The sequence below is a fragment of the Ammospiza nelsoni genome, chromosome 1 (assembly GCF_027579445.1).
Source record: "Ammospiza nelsoni isolate bAmmNel1 chromosome 1, bAmmNel1.pri, whole genome shotgun sequence".
Lineage (NCBI taxonomy): Eukaryota > Metazoa > Chordata > Aves > Passeriformes > Passerellidae > Ammospiza > Ammospiza nelsoni.
In genome coordinates this window covers 153898037-153914265 of record NC_080633.1, presented here as the reverse complement: position 1 = coordinate 153914265, position 16229 = coordinate 153898037, and the positions used below count along the sequence as shown (strand labels likewise).

General features: G+C 48.6%; 2 protein-coding genes and 2 pseudogenes across 2 annotated transcripts; 2 read left to right on the top strand and 2 right to left on the bottom strand.

The window, feature by feature from the left end:
• Positions 1–3695: 3695 nt before the first annotated feature.
• LOC132074908 (feather beta keratin-like) lies at positions 3696–4378 on the bottom strand. Its single transcript, XM_059474988.1, has 2 exons — positions 4269–4378; positions 3696–4074 (listed from the first exon to the last, which is right to left on the bottom strand). Exons 1-2 carry the CDS (start codon positions 4376–4378, stop codon positions 3696–3698), a joined length of 489 nt encoding a protein of 162 aa, XP_059330971.1.
• Positions 4379–7648: 3270 nt separating this feature from the next.
• On the top strand, positions 7649–8316 carry LOC132079394 (feather beta keratin-like; annotated as a pseudogene).
• Positions 8317–11705: 3389 nt separating this feature from the next.
• LOC132077418 (feather beta keratin-like) lies at positions 11706–12386 on the bottom strand (annotated as a pseudogene).
• A 1626-nt stretch (positions 12387–14012) lies between these two features.
• LOC132076863 (feather beta keratin-like) lies at positions 14013–14619 on the top strand. Its single transcript, XM_059478245.1, has 2 exons — positions 14013–14050; positions 14244–14619. The coding sequence occupies exon 2, from the start codon at positions 14278–14280 to the stop codon at positions 14617–14619; it is 342 nt and encodes a 113-aa protein (XP_059334228.1). The 5' UTR covers positions 14013–14050; positions 14244–14277.
• Positions 14620–16229: the final 1610 nt, after the last annotated feature.

The window sequence follows — 16229 nt, the reverse complement described above, 5'->3', positions numbered from 1 at the left end:
AATGCAGGTCTATCCCTGCCTCTGATAGAAGATGTGTATGGATCTTGTTTCCACCTGGGCTGGACACCAGTTGCTCCAGACCCTCATCATCTTCCAGGGTCACCTACAGCTCTGCTTGAGCATGTCCATGTCTTCCGAGTACACATTTCCAGTCTCAGAAGAGCAGAGGGAGAGAATTCCCCTCTCACTGCTGCTCATGGTGTGGGGATGAGCCCAGGACATGGGGAGTTTCTAGTCTGTGAGTGTTCATGGCCAGGGCATGTTCAATTCTTCATGTTCAGTTCCTCCTGATGGATGAAAGTGGGCTCTTGCTCTTGTGTCTCGAATGGAATCGAGAGAGGATCTTGGAAAGTAGAGGCTGTTCAGGCTGCATTTGTTCCCATGTTATTGTCCATTTAGATTTCTAAAATTTACCCAACAAGCCACTCTATCATTTAAAGTGTATTTCTTGATCTCATTGAGAAATCCAATAGCCAACAACAAATGCAGGCCCATCCCTTTTCTCCAAGGTGTGTGTAATGTCAATTCATTTATTCTGCATTCAAGCCAAAGAGTTTCATAACTTATATCCCGTAAATGTAATATTATGCTCATATTAGCAAAAAGGAGTAATTACCAATGGACAGTTAGTGAGTTGCTCTCTCCTTCTCTGTCCTTCCTTCCTATCCCAGGTCCTTCTCCTCTGGGCTGCTCTCAACTCTCTGCATTATCCAGTCTACAGCCATGTTTGGCATTGCTCCAAACCAAGTGCAACTTGGCCACATTCAGCTTCACGAAACTGACAACATCCCACTGCCCCAACCTGTTCCAGCCCCTCTGGATACCATCCCTTCCCTCCAGACAGCCAACTGCACTTCTCAGCTTATTCTGGCCACTGATTTTGCTGAACATCCCACTCAATTCCACCGCCCATGTCCCTGAGAAAAATGGGAAATAATACTGCTCCCAATAGGTGTAAGAGCTTAAATGAGAGATGTGGGACTCCGGGTGGCTCTTCAAAATGCAGTTTATTACGTCTAAGATGTTACAGCACTATTAAGTCATGAGTGACAGAGCTTGTACCTACAGCTGCCAGCTCCAGCTGCAAGCAAGCCTAAAGACCTTTTAGTTTTAGTTACAATGAATTATATACTTTTCTTTGCTGAACATCTTAATACAGTAGAACCAATCTATACCTTAACTTATATCTATAGCTTAACTACTATAATTACTATATTCATGTTTATTCTCTAATCACCTAAAGTTAGTACATTACAACTTAAGCTAAAAGTTGTTTTACAGTTTTCTTGCAGTAAAAAATTCTGAGACTTTTTTTCTACTTGCAAAATTTGCTAACTTGTTTGCTTGTGCTATCTTTCTTCTTGGTAAAAACATCTTTTTGTTTAAAGTGAGTTTATCCTTTGCTCTAAGTCATAAAACCCCTTCTAACACACCCTTTGCCTCCTTAGTTATCCAGTAAAACTAGCTCAACAATTCTTTTCTTCTATATCAAAACTTGCTTCCATCTCTATTCCTTCATCAAACTCTACATTTAAAAATCTTTTTGCTAAGCATACATATCTGTGAGACTTTCTTGTCAAACATTCATCCTTCCCAACAAACAGGAGCTTCTGTCTGTCACCAGTCAGCCCCTTTCTCCACACACATGGAGCCACAACAGCTTGACTTAGACTGTCCCCTTTGAGTTAGACCATCCCATCCATTCCTTATCCACCACATGGTCCAACCACAATTCCCCATCTTTCCAGAGTGAATGTGCAGATGCTTTCTAGCACAGGAACAAATGCTGCGCACAAGTCTAGGAATGTGATATTGTTCCCTCTCCCCTCATCCAACAAGGCTGGAACCAATCCCAGCTCATTAAAAGGTGCCACTTTTTAATGGACTACCAATGGACACCTTTAATCTGCCTGTCAAGGTCAGACAGACACATCCCCAATAGCTAGAAAGCTGAGGGGAACAAAACACTCCCCACATCATGACTTGACAGAGAAGCTGCCTGAAATAATGTCCCAATGTCATGGCCAATGGCTGTCCCAAACCTTCAGCCCCAGATCATCTTCAAGGTCATACCCTGGATGTTATCCAACAGATTGTCTTCCTTATTCCCAGTAAACCAGAGATAAACACAGTTCTCTAGTGTGAGCAAAGAAGAGGAGAGGGGCAGAATATCCCTTATCTGAAATGTAGCTGATGCCTCAGGTTTCAGTATTTATATTTTTCAGATTCTGTACTGCTTTAGTGTGCACTTTGGAGCTTCATATAAGGGGATGGCAAGCTCTTCACAGAGTAGGGAGACAAAACAATTCCTTCTCTAGCTGGGGACCAAGGACAACGGTTCCAAATCTCAGCCTCAAGAGCATAAACAATGGTGGACTGAAGAGACAAAAACAAGAAGGATGGGATTTCATAAGCTAAAGCTGTAATTGGACAATAAACTCCAAAATGCAAATGGACCAGAACATATAAAATTGTGAGACCCTGTGACCAATCATCTATTTTGTGACAATTTTGGGTTTATCTTGGGTGTAGCCCTGTTTGGGCTCTTGTGCTTCCCAAGGTGTATCCATTAAAGCCTTCTAATAAATACCTACTTTATTTTTTAGCTTCATGTAGTCTCTGTTCTAGGTCAGCCTTCACAAGGCATCAATCCCAAACATGCAGGATAGAAGATGGGTGATATGGGGGTTGAGAGCAGCCCAAAAGAGGAGGACTGTGGGTGTTGGATGAAGAATTGGATATGCCCCAGTCATGTGCACTCATTGACCAGAAACTCCTCCTGTGTCCTGGGCTCATCCCCACAGCTTGGGAAGCACAAGAGATTGGGGGAATCTCACCCTCTGCTCTCCTGTAGTAAAATAGTAAAATCAGAATTCTGTGTTGAACTCTGAGCCCACAAAGACGTGGACCTGCTTGAGTGCATGGAGGCCTGGAAGAGGATGAGAGTCAGCCAGGTTGGTGTCCAGCCAAAGGGACACAGAACCTGGAGGATGATGAGGAGCTTGTGCCAGAGGCAGGGATAGATCTGCATTAGCGTATCCAAGCCTGTGATCCAGTAGATGAAGGTTTGATGGAATGCACTGAAAAAGGGAAGTGTGCCAATGGGTAGAGAACTGGGGAAGTAACACGTGAAAGAGATCTTGGAGCACATTTTCACCCACCCCAGTGGTCTCTACAACCCTGGTACAGCACTGAGAAGGGATTGGAAGCATCTTGGGAGAAAAAAGAAGATGGACTCATTTGAAGTTATGATGCAGGAAAACTTTATTGAGGTAGAAGAGTAAAAACTCAGGAGCAGCCAGAGGAAGGGAGCTGGTCTGCGGTGCAAGCAGAGCAACCATCAGCCGAGCTGCTTTGCTTGCAGGAGGTTGTGCCAGACTTTCTGCCTTACAGAGGGAGCAGCCAGGCAGAGGTGGCCAATGGTCTCTGGCTTGGGAGAAGGGGTTTGCAGCAGAGGAGACAGCACATGGACAAAGGGGTGATGCAGAGCAGGGAATGGAGGAAGAGCAGGAGGCAGATGAGCCATGTTTTCAGGCAGCCTGAGCTGGCCATTGGCTTCTGCCTGGTTGGTGCCCTGAGAGCAGGAGCTGGAATTGCTGAAACTGTTTGAGAGCCTTGACCAGAGATGCATCTTCAATGCCTGAGATGAATAGCAGGGAGTGGGTGGTTGGTGTCAGGGGTGGTGCTGAGGGTCCTTAGCAGATGGAGCCATAGCCCCTTCTGCCATAGCAGCCCAGGCCTCCCAGCCCATATCCAAACCCACGGCCATAGCCAAATCCACCAAAGCCACCAAAGCCACCAAATCCGCCAGAGATGGGCTGTCCCTGCACACTGAGCTCACTGCCCAGAGCAGCAGAGGAAGTGGATCCGACGGCGGTGTTCTGGGGGAAGGAGGTCATGATGGGTCCTGGCAGGGTGACCAGCACAGGGGAAGGGTCGATGATGACGTGGGAATCCTGGCATTGCAGGGCACAGGGCTCGTTGCAGCTGTTGGCCAGCGGGGTGGGTCCGCAGGGACGGCAGCGGTTGTAGCAGGCCATGGGTGTGGTGTGGAGGGTGCCTGGAAGAGAGAGGGTTGAGGCAGGGCAGGGGTGTGGGGATGCGAGGTGTGGTGATGCAGAACCGTGAGGGAGAGTGTGGAGGCTGTTGTGTGGCTGTGGGGAGGCGTGAGGGCAGCCGAGGCTGGGGCTGAGTGTGCTGGAAGAGAGAGGGGAGAGGTGCAGGAGCAGGAGAGTAGGGGGATTGAGTCTCACCTGGTTGTCAGCAGGAGCAGGAGGAGAAGGCTTGAGGAGAAGTGTGTGAGGGAGAGAGGCTCTGGGCTGGCTTTTATGCTGCTCCTGGAGGGGTGGGACAGCCTTGTCCCATGGCCTTGGGGCATTCACCAGCCAACTGGTCTTGCCCGGCCTGGTGAGTCATGAGGTGGGGTGTGTTTTCGTTCCCACAACACTTCAGTGTCATATCCAACTCTTGAGGCCATGTCCATCTGACCTTGTCGGCAGCTTAAGGAACTGGCATTTGGGTAGATTTGATTATTAGATGTGGGTCAGGAAGGGCTGAAGAAACAACCAGAGCCCCACAGAAATGCGATGTCATCAGTGAGGTCATTTTGTGGCACTCATGTCCTGTGGTTTGTGGGTGCCTTGTGAAGACTGGGACTCTGTTCTGTGCCACTGGATGTCCATCAGTCATTGTGCTGCACCCAGGAATGCTGAGGGAGCTGCTGATGCCCTGGGATGGTCACTGAGCAATATCCTGGAAAGGTTCTGGTGCCTGGGAGCTCCTCCTGATTTCTGAAATAGAGTTTGTTCTCTTGTGTCTTCTATGTAAGCAAGAGGGAGAATCTGGAAAATGAGAGGCTGCTTAGGGTGAATGTGTTTCATTGTTATGGTCTATTTGGATTTCTGAAATTTACTCAGCCATGTACACTGTCTAAATTAAAGTGTATTCCTTGGCTGCATTAAGAAATCCTATAAATTAAAACAAACCAGGCTTGATCCCTTTTTTCCCAAACTGATCTGTGACATCAATTCACTTATTCCACATTCAAGCCACAAGGTGTCATAACTTATAATCATTAGTCCTAATGTTTTGTTCCTCTAAGCAAAACCCAACAATTAGTAATGGACACCCAGCAAGCTCCTCTTTCCTTCTTTGCATGGTTTGGTTGTTCTTCTGTGGAATTGTGCAATTTCATGTTCTGCTCCTGAGGCCATCTCCACCTGACCTTGGTGATACTTTCTAGCTGCGAGAATTAGAGACCATGGTGTTGCTGTTGATGTTGCATGCCAGGACACAGAGAAGATTCAAGCAAAGCTTACAAGCACTGGGGTGTTGTCAATGAGGTCATTCCATGGAATATTGACAGTGAGCCCCATTTGCATTCTTGCCTCCTGCCTGGCAGAGGTCCCAGCTCTCTCAGCTTCTCCTCATCTCAAGGATCCTCCACTCCCATCAGTGTCATGGTGGCCCTGCACTGCTCTTGGTCAACCATGTTTGTGTCCATGTAGCCTCACCTGTGTTGGGGACCAGGATGTTCAACTCCCTCAATATGCTTTATTACTGTTCCTAATCCTGTCCTGGAAACTGCTGAAGTTTTTTTTTACAATAAAGAGTAGATGATGACCTCAAGATCCATCTATGCTCCACCAGGAACAGAAGGTCCTTCCCTGATAGAATGCTTTGGGTGCCAAGGGAAGGGTAACTGGTATCATCCTGAACTTCTGTCAGGGCTTTATCACCGTCCCACATAACATCTTTATCTCTGAACTGCAGACATGTGGGTTTCAAATGAGGTCTAATGAATGGATGAGGAACAGACAGAGAGTGATGGTCAGTGGCTCTATGTACAGGTAGAGGCCAGTGATGAAGCCTCCAGGCCTCTGCCTTGGACAGTCATTTTGGTGATTTTGAATATTTTATCAAGGAGGTGAGCAGTGTGATTGAGACCACCCCCAGCATGTTGGCAGGTGCCACAAAGCTGAGTGTTACTGTTGACACAAGAACATGGAGGGATCCCATCAGGACGGACACTGGGTATGTTGAGAACATAAGAAACTCTTGTGGTTCAACAGCTCCAAGTTCAAGGTCCTGTACCTGGGTTGGGACAGTCCCAGATATGAGCACAGCTTTGGAGAGGGAATCCTTGAGAGCGCTTCCACCAGAGAATGATCTGAGGGTTCTGGTGGACCAAAATCTTAAAAAAAACAGCAAAATGAATTTTCAGCTCAGGCCACCAGACATTTCCTGGGCTGCACAGAGAGAAGTGTGGCCAGCAGGAATTGGGGGTTGGGGGTTAATTGGAGATGTGAGAACATCATTATTGTCACCAATAGGTAAGAAAATATGCACGAAAAGAGGGACACCAATAGAGACCAAAATGTTCAAGAGATCACCATGCATCATTGCAGCAAAAGAACTTCTGGAAGAGGGTTTCTAGAAGATTGATAATTCCTGTTTCTTCAGAGATAAAGATATTTGATTTAGGGTGATGAGTTGAGCTTCACAGTGGAAGAAAGACATGGACTTAGTGAGGCAAGAAGAGTTCAGGAACAGCAAGAGATTCAGGGGACCAAAGAATCCTTGTGATTAGAAATGGGAGACACACAAGGTTTATTTTTGTGAGAAGGGAAGAATGGACAAAGGAGATGTTGTGAGTGTTTCATGGAATGACCTCAATCATAACACCCCAATTCTTGTAGGCTTTGTTGTCATATTCTACGTGCCTGATACCAACCAATAATACCATATTCCAATACCAATACTTCGGCCTCTACTCCTCAAAATTAAAAACTTCCGCAAAGGTCAAATGGACGCAGCCTGTAGAGAAGGACACAGAATCACAGAATTCCACAAAGACACGCCAGCACCATGACAGGAGGAAATAGGATGACAATGACCATTCAGTAGCAATTAGTGTTTGTTCCTAACAGGAACACAACATTACATCTGACAGGATATAAGTTATGAAACCATAGGACTTGAAGGTAGAATAAACAAATTCACACCAGAGAGCAGCCTGGGCAAAACCTGGTCTAGCATCATTGGTTGCTTGTTTATTTGGTTTCTTAAAGAGGTAAAGAAATACACTTTAAATGACAGAGTATATTTCCATGTAAAGTTGAGAAATCCAAATAGACCACAGCATTGGAACAAGTTCAACCTATCGTGGCTTAAATTTCCAGATCCTTTCTCTTGATCCTAGAAAAGAAAAAACTGCATGGGGTCCCTTTCATCCATCAAGAAGAGCTCCCAGGCACTGGGACCTTTCCCAGCTCTTGCAGAGTGACCTCCCATGGACGTCAGCAGCTCCCTCAGCATTCCTGAATGCAACACAATGGCTGATGGACATCCAGTGGCAGAGAACAGAGTCCCAGTCTTCACAAGGCATCTGCAAACCACAGGACGTGTGCCACAAAATGACCTCACTGATGACATGGCATTTCTGCTGGGCTCTGGTTGTTTATTCAGCCCTCCCTGACTCACATGGAACAATCAAAATGGCCGAAATACAAACACAATGAAGTTACTGCCAAGGTCAGATGGAAATGGTTTCAAGAGCAGGGCATGAAATCGCAAAACTACATGGAGGAAAACACTCCCCAGCTCATGACTCCCAAAGCTGAGCCAGACAAGAGCTGCTGCCTCAAAAATGCCCCAAGGCCATGGGACAAGGCTGTCCCGCCCCTTCAGGACCACCATAAAAGCCAGCCGAGAACCTCTCACACTCACACACTTCTTCTGACGCCTTCTCCCCCTGCTGAAAACCAGGTGAGCCTCACTCCCCTGACCATCCTGCTCTGGCACCCTTGAATCCTCTCTTCCAGCACACTCTGCCCCATCCTCAGCAGCCCTCACGCCTCCTCACAGCCCCTCAACAGCCTCCACACTCTCTCACCCTCCTGAATCGCTGTCCCTTGCATCCCCACACCCCCTGCTGTGCCTCACCCACTCTCTTCCAGCACCCTCCACACCACACCCATGGCCTGCTACAACCGCTGCAGTCCCTGCGGACCCACCCCGCTGGCCAACAGCTGCAACGAGCCCTGTGCCCTGCAATGCCAGGATTCCCGCGTCATCATCGACCCTTCCCCTGTGCTGGTCACCCTGCCAGGACCCATCATGACCTCCTTCCCCCAGAGCACCGCCGTCGGATCCACCTCCTCCGCTGCTCTGGGCACTGAGCTCAGTGTGCAGGGACAGCCCATCTCTGGGGGTTTTGGTGGATTTGGTGGCTTTGGCCTTGGCTATGGCCGTGGATTTGGCTATGGGCTGGGTGGCCTGGGCTGCTATGGCAGGAGGGGCGGCTACATCTGCTAAGGGACCAGCTGGGCTGCCTGCAAACATGGCCCATCTGCCTCCTGTTCTCCCACTCCCTGCTCTTCATTGGTCCTTTGACTCTGTCCAGTTCCCTCTGCTGCAAACCCCTTCTCCCAAGCCAGACATCCATGGGCTCCTCTGGTGGGCTTCTCCCACTGTGGGGCAGAATGTTCTTGGTGCTCTGGGAAAACCTCCTGAGGGCAAAGGACCTTGGCTGATGGTCACCCTACTTGCACCTCCGCCTGTTCCTTTCTACTGGATGCTCAGGACCTTTTATTCTTCTACCTCAATAAAGTTTTCCTGCATCATAACCTCATATGAATCCTCCTTCATTCTTCCCCCAAGATTTTTTCAGTCTCAGCAATATCCCAGAGTTTTAGAGATCACTGGGGTTAGAAATTGTAATAAGAGATCTTTTAGGATTTATTTGCCCGCTTCAACCACCCACTGGCATGCTTTGCTCTTCCACTGCATCCCACAAACCCTTCTGTTTCTAGAAACACAGCCCTGGATACACTAATGCAGGTCTATCCCTGCTGCTGGCACAAGCCCCTCTGGGTTGTGTGTTCCCTTAGGGTGGACACCAGTTGCTCCAGCCCCTCATCATCTCCTCAGCCCAGTAAGAGATCTGCTCAAGCAGGTCCATATCTTTCTTATCATGGCTATGCATCCTTGCAGCAAAAGAACTTCCAGAAAAGCATTTCTAGCAGACTGACACTTCCTGTCTCCACACTGATAAGGATACGGATAAGGATCCCTGATTTGGGGTGATGTGCTGGGCTTTACAGTAGAAGAAAGACACTGACTTAAAGAAGCAAGAACAGTGCAGGAACAACAAGAGCTTGAAGGGACCAAAGAATTCTTGTTGTGATTAGAAATGGGAGGCGTGCAAGGATGATTTATTGTAGGGGTCCTACAGTTGAACAAAGAAATCCAGTCTCCCCAGAGATGAGTAGAGGCAATGATTCCCCTGCTCATCTGCTGCCCACACTGTGGGCATGAGCACAGGACACAGCGGATTTCTGGTCTGTGAGTGCACATGGTCAGGGCATGTCCAGTTTTTCATCCACCAACACCTCAAATTCTTCCCTTTTGGGACTGCTCTCAATCCCCTCATCACCCATCCTTTATCCTGCATGTTTGGGACTGCTCCAATCCAGGTGCAGCAGATTCTGCCCCTCTGCTCTGCTGATATTGGGGAACTCTTAATCTATGGGTCACTGGGAACAAGGAAGACAAGATTCTGGTTTAGGGGATCCAGGGCACAGCCTTGAGGATGATCTATGGCTGGAGGTTTGAGACAGCCTTGGCCGGTTATCCCAGGGCATTTTTTCAGGCAGCAGATTTGCCTGGCACAGCCTGGCAAAAGGTGGGAGGGTTTTTCTTCCCTCAGATCTGCATTGCCACGTCCTGCTCTTGAGGCCATGTCCATCTGACCTTGGCGGAAGATTTGATGAGTTGGATTTGGTTCCAGCATTGCTGGATGAGGGAAGAGGGATCAATAACATGTAACTGGACCTGTGCATAGTATTTCCTCCTTTGCTAAAAATCATCCTTGTCTCCAAGCTGGAGAGATGTGGATGTTGGTTGGAACATTGGGTTAAGAAGGAAATGGGTGAGATGGCTGCACTGGAAGAGCTATGAAAGAGTAAAGGGCTCAATGTATGTGTGTGGAGAACAGGGATGAGTGGTACCCTCAGAGACTCGTGTTCAACCATTCTCACTTCCCATTGTGTCAGGGACATGGAGAGTGCAATTGTGTGTCCCATCAGCAAAAAATGTGAATAACAGCAGGATGAGTGGTATACTTGATTGTCTGGAAGGAGGGGATGGCATCCAGAGCGTTCCAGATAGTCTGGAGATATGGGCTGGTGTGAAGCTCATGAAGGTCAGCAGGGCCAAGAGGAAGGTCCTGCACCTGGATTGTATTGATCTCAGTAATGGGTGTTGGATGGGTAATGAGTTAATTAACAGCATCCCTGAGGAGAAGGACTTACACACTTACACACCCATATATATAAAATAAATTACTCTGAAATTCTAAAAATAACTGCAAACTAATAAAAAATTAAAAACTTTTATCTCAATAGTAAAACAAACCAAACAAACCCCACACACTAAAAAACCACCACCATATAATCAACTACGAACAAAAAAACAACCATACACTTTTTACTAATAATTCTTTACATATTATAAGACTGAATTTAAAAAATAACCATATAATACCTCATAAAACAAATAACAAAAACCACTATAAAAACAAAACAAACCAACTTACTAAACTCAAAAGTATTCAACTAACCCTAAGCTTTACTGAAAAAAGCCCCTAAAGCTCTACCACTACAATAATGAATAAATAATAACCAATACACTATAAAAATAACAACAAAAAAAAAAAAAAAACAAAAAAAAAAACAAAAAAAAAGAACAAAAAACCTGAATGATGAAGAATTGGACATGACCTGGCAATGTGAATGAACTGAGCAAAAATCCCCCACGTCCTGGGGTTATCCCTACAGTGAGGGCAGCACATTCTGCCCCTCTGCTGCACTATGAGGAGACTGCACTTGTGTGTTCCACTCTGAGGACACACAAAAAGAGAAAAATGGACCTCCTCCGGAAGATCTGAAAATGGCCTTGGGAGATGATGAGGGTCTGGAGGAACTGGTGTCCAGCCAAAGTGAGCACACCAGCCAGGAGGGCTTTGTGTCAGAATCACAGACACACCTGCATTGGGGGATCCAGGCGTGTGTTCCAGCAACTGAAAGCTTGCTGTGGTGCACTGGAAGAACAAAGTGTATCAGTGGGTAGTGGAATTGGGGAAATAATCCCTACAAGAGGTCTTGGAGCACTTTTCCAACAATCCCATAGCATCAACAACCTCAAAGTGTCTCGGGAGAAGAATGAAGAAGGAGTCTTGTGAGGTTATGATGCAGGAAAATTTTATTGAGGTAGAACAGTGAACACTCAGGAGCAGCCAGTGGAAGGGAGCTGGTCTGAGGTGCAAGTAGGGCAACCATCAGTTGAGGCCCCTTGCTTGCAGATGGTTTTGCCAGAGCACCAAGGCCTTCCTGCCCCACAGTGGGAGCAGCCAGGCAGAGGTGCCCAATGGTCTCTGGCTTGGGAGAAGGGGTTTGCAGCAGAGGAGCTGGACAGAGCCAAAGGGGCAATGCAGAGCACAGAGAGGGAGAAGAGGAGGAGGCAGATGGGCCAAGTTTGCAGAGAGCCTGGGCTGGACCCTTGGCTACTGCCTTGCTTGGTGCCCTGAGAGCAGGAGCTGGAATTGCTGAGCCCCTTTGAAAGCCTTGTCCCAGAGATGCATCTTCAATGCCTGAGATGAGTTCCAGGGAGAGGGTGGTTTGTGTCAGGGATGATGCTGAGGGTCCTTAGCAGATGTAGCCATAGCCCCTTCTGCCATAGCAGCCCAGGCCTCCCAGCCCATAGCCAAACCCACGGCCATAGCCAAGGCCGTAGCCAAAGCCACCAAATCCACCAAATCCGCCAGAGATGGGCTGTCCCTGGGCATTGAGCTCAGTGCCCACGGCAGCGGAGGAGGTGGATCCGACGGCGGTGTTCTGGGGGAAGGAGGTCATGATGGGTCCTGGCAGGGTGACCAGCACAGGGGAAGGGTTGATGATGACGCGGGAATCCTGGCATTGCAGGGCACAGGGCTCGTTGCAGCTGTTGGCCAGCGGGGTGGGTCCGCAGGGACTGCAGCGGTTGTAGCAGGCCATGGGTGTGGTGTGGAGGGTGCCTGGAAAGAGAGGGGGTGAGGCAGGGCAGAGGTGTGGGGATATGAGGGTTGAAGTGTCAGCAGGGTGAGAGACTGTGGAAGCTCTTGTGGGGCTGTGGGGAGGCATGAGGGCCACTGAGGCTGGGGCCTAGCATGCCCAAAGAGAGGGCCCAGGGGTGCAGGAGCAGGAGGGTCAGAAGCTTGAGTCTCACCTGGTTGTCAGCAGGAGCAGGAGGAGAAGTCTGGAGAAGTGTGTGAGGGACAGAGGCTCTGTGCTGGTATTTATGCTGCTCCTGGAGGGGCAGGACAGCCTTGTCCCATGGCCTTGGGGCATTTTTGAGGCAGCAGCTCTTGGCTGGCCCAGGCTGGTGAGTCATGAGGTAGGGAGTGTTTTCCTTCGTGATTTTCTGCAATTCTATGTTCTTCCCTTTAATCTATGTCCCTTTGACCTTGACTGCATATTTCAATTGGGAGAAACAGAGGTCAATGGATTGGAGCTGGTTTGTTTTGAATGTTGAAGAGGCAAACAAAGCCTACAGGAATCTGGGTGTTATTTCATGTCTTCACATAACCCCCAGCCATTCCTTCTGTTCAAACCTACTTCTCTGCAACCTTGGATATGGTCACTGCTCTGGGCTGAAATTCCATAAATAGATCATGAGGTGCCCATGTAGCCTTGGCTGTGAAAACTCCAGCAGTTACCAGGACAGAATTAGGAAAAGAAATGGTTATGGGAGTTGAACATCCTATTCTACACCACTGTTGGGGCTCCTCAGTGGAACAAGGCCTCGGACATGGTTGGCCAAGAGACCATGGCACTGATGGGAGTGGAGGATCCTTAAGATGAGAAGCTGAGAGAGCTGGAATTTCTTTCAGGCAGGAGGCAAAAATGCAAATGGGACATGTTGTCAATATGCCATAGAATGACCTCAGTGGTGACACCCCAAATCTCCTAAGCTGTGGTTGAATCTTCTACGAGTCGTGACACTCACAATCAACACCTTGGTCTCTAATTTTTGCAACTTAGCCTACCACCAAGGTCAGATGGAGATGGCCTCAGGAGCAGAACATGAAATTGCACAATTCCACAGAGGAACAACTGCTCCGTGACACAAAAGGAAAGAGGAGCTTACTGGCTGTCCGTTAGTAATTATTGGGGTTTGCTCATAGGAACAACACATTAGGACTTACTAATTATAAGTTATGAAAATTTGTGGCTTGAACACGGAAAAAAGGAATTGATGTCACAGAGCAGCCTGGGAAAAAAGGGATTGGGCCCCGTTTGTTGTTTATTGGATTCCTGAATGAGGTCAAGGAATACACTTTGAATGACAGAGTATATTGTTGTGTAAATTGTATAAATTTCAAAGTACAAGTGCAGTGGAAGAAGTTCAACCCTGGATTGCCTCATGTTTCCCTGATCCTGTTTCTTGATATCATTGAAAACACAGAATAGAGGAGATTTCTTTCCTCTATCATGAAGGGCTCTCAGGCACTGTGACCTTTCCAGGTTATTGCAGAGTGACCTTCTGAGGACATCAGCAGCTCCCTCAGCATTCCTGGGTGCAACACAATGACTGATGGACATCTAGTGGCACAGAACAGAGTCTTCACAAGGCACCCACAAACCACAGAACACAACTGCCACAAGATGATCTCACTGATGACATTGCGCCTTCCCTGGGTGCTGGCTGTTTATTCAACATCCCTGGCACATAGGGAACAGTCAAATACTCCCAAATACCAACTCCCAGTTAGAAAGCTGCTGCCAAGGTCAAATGGACACAGCTTCAAGAGCAGGATAAGGAATTGTGGAAATGGATGAAGGAGAACATTCCCTACCTCATGACTCAGCAGGCTGGGACGGCCAAAAGTTGCCGCCTCAAAAATGCCCCAAGGCCATGGGACAAGGCTGTCCCGCCCCTCCAGAACCTGCATAAAACCCAGCCCAGAGCCTCTCTCCCTCACACACTTCTCCTCAAGCCTGCTCCTCTTGCTCCTGCTGACAACCAGGTGAGCCTCACAACCCTGACCCTCCTGCTCCTGCACCCCTGGGCCCTCTCTTCCAGAACACTGAGCCCCAGTCTCAGCAGCACTCGCGCCTCCCCACAGCCCCACAACAACCTCCACACTCACTTATCCTCCTGCATCACTGCCCCTCACGTCCCCCACATCCCCGCTCTGCTTTATCCCTCTCTCTTCCAGGCACCCTCCACACCACACCCATGGCCTGCTACAATCGCTGCCGTCCCTGTGGACCCACCCCGCTGGCCAACAGCTGCAACGAGCCCTGTGCCCTGCAATGCCAGGATTCCCGCGTCATCATCAACCCTTCCCCTGTGCTGGTCACCCTGCCAGGACCCATCATGACCTCCTTCCCCCAGAACACCGCCGTCGGATCCACCTCCTCCGCTGCTCTGGGCACTGAGCTCAATGCCCAGGGACAGCCCATCTCTGGCGGATTTGGTGGCTTTGGCCTTGGCTACGGCCTTGGCTGTGGCCGTGGATTTGGCTATGGCCTGGGAGGCCTGGGCTGCTATGGCAGAAGGGGCAGCTACATCTGCTAAGGGCCCTTGGTACACCACGGTCCCACTGTGGGGCAGGAAGGCATTTATGATCTGGCAAAGCCTCCTCCAAGCAAAGGACCTTGGCTGATGGTCACCCTACTTGCACTTCAGCCTGGCTCTCTTCCATTTGCTGCTTATTGGCTCTCATTCTTCTACCTCAATAAAGTTTTCCTGCATCACATTTTTAGTTGAGTTCTTCTTCTTTCTGATGCCAAGACCCTTCCAGTCTCACTCAGCTTTCTGCCAGGGTTCCAGCATCCATTGGAGTTGGTGAAAAAGTGCTCCAGGTCCTCTTTTATGATTTATTTCCCTATTCTAGTATAAGGTGGCACAATTTGCTCTTCCAGTGCATCCCACAAATCCTTCAGTTACTGGATCACAGACCTGGATACACTAATGTAGATCTATCCCTGCCTCTGGTCCAAGCCTCTCTGGATGGTGTGTTCACTTTTGTGGACAGCAGTTGCTTGTGTCCTTCTTCATCTTCCATGCCCTTCCTCAGACCCTATGAAGCACATCCATGTATTCCTTGTCTTTATGGGCTCAGAGTTCAACACTGAACTCTGATTTTAGTGCAGGAGAGCAGAGGGTGAGATTTCCCCACTCTCTTGTGCTGCCCACACTGTGGGATGAGCCCAGGACACAGGAGGAGTTTCTGGTCAGTGGGTGCACATGGCTGGGAAAAATCCAATTCTTCATCCAACACCCCAAGTGCTCCTCCCTGGGGCTGCTCTCAGTCCTCTCATCACCCCTCCTTTACCCTGCATGTTTGGGATTGCTCCAATCCCGGTGCAGAAGGTTCTGCCCCTCTGCTCTGGTGATATTGGAGAACTCTTCATCTATGGATTACTGGGATCAGGGAAGACAAGACTCTGCCTGAGGAGATCAAGAGTATGGCCTTGAGGATGATCCGTGGGTGAAGGTTTGGGACAGCCTCTGTCTATGACACTGGCATATTTTCCAGGCAGAAGCTGTTGCCTGGCAGAGCCTGCTGTGTCATGAGGTTGGGAATGTTTTGCATCAAACTGCTCTGAAATTCCACTTTCTTCTCTTGAGGCCGTGTCCATCTGACACTGGCGACAGCTTTAGTGGGTTGGTATTGGTTCCACTATGGGTGGATGAAGAGAGGGAGAACCAGGATCCTGTATCTGGACTTGTGCAAAACTTTTGTTCCTGTGCCAGACAACATCCTTGTATCTAAGCTGGAGTTGATGGCTGGACCTCTGACTGGATAAGGAATTGGCAGGATGGTCTCACTGAAAAGTTGTGGTCACTCCATGTCCCAGTGTGGAGAACAGGGATGAGTGGTGGCCCACAGGGATTGATAATGGAATCATTGCAACTTCCCATCTTTGTCAGGGACATGGAGAGTGGGTTTGAGTGTCCCCTTGGTTAGACTGGGGATGACTCCCAGGTGAGTGGTGTGGTTTATGCTCTGGAGGGAATGGATGGCACCCAGAATGTTCTGAACAAGCTGTGTAGATGGGCTGGTGTGAAGCTCGTGAAGGTCAACAGGGCCAAGTGGAAGGTTTTGTACCTGGATTGGATCAATCTCACTAATGGATGTTGGATGGGTAATGAGTAAATTAACAGCATCCCTGAGGAGAAGG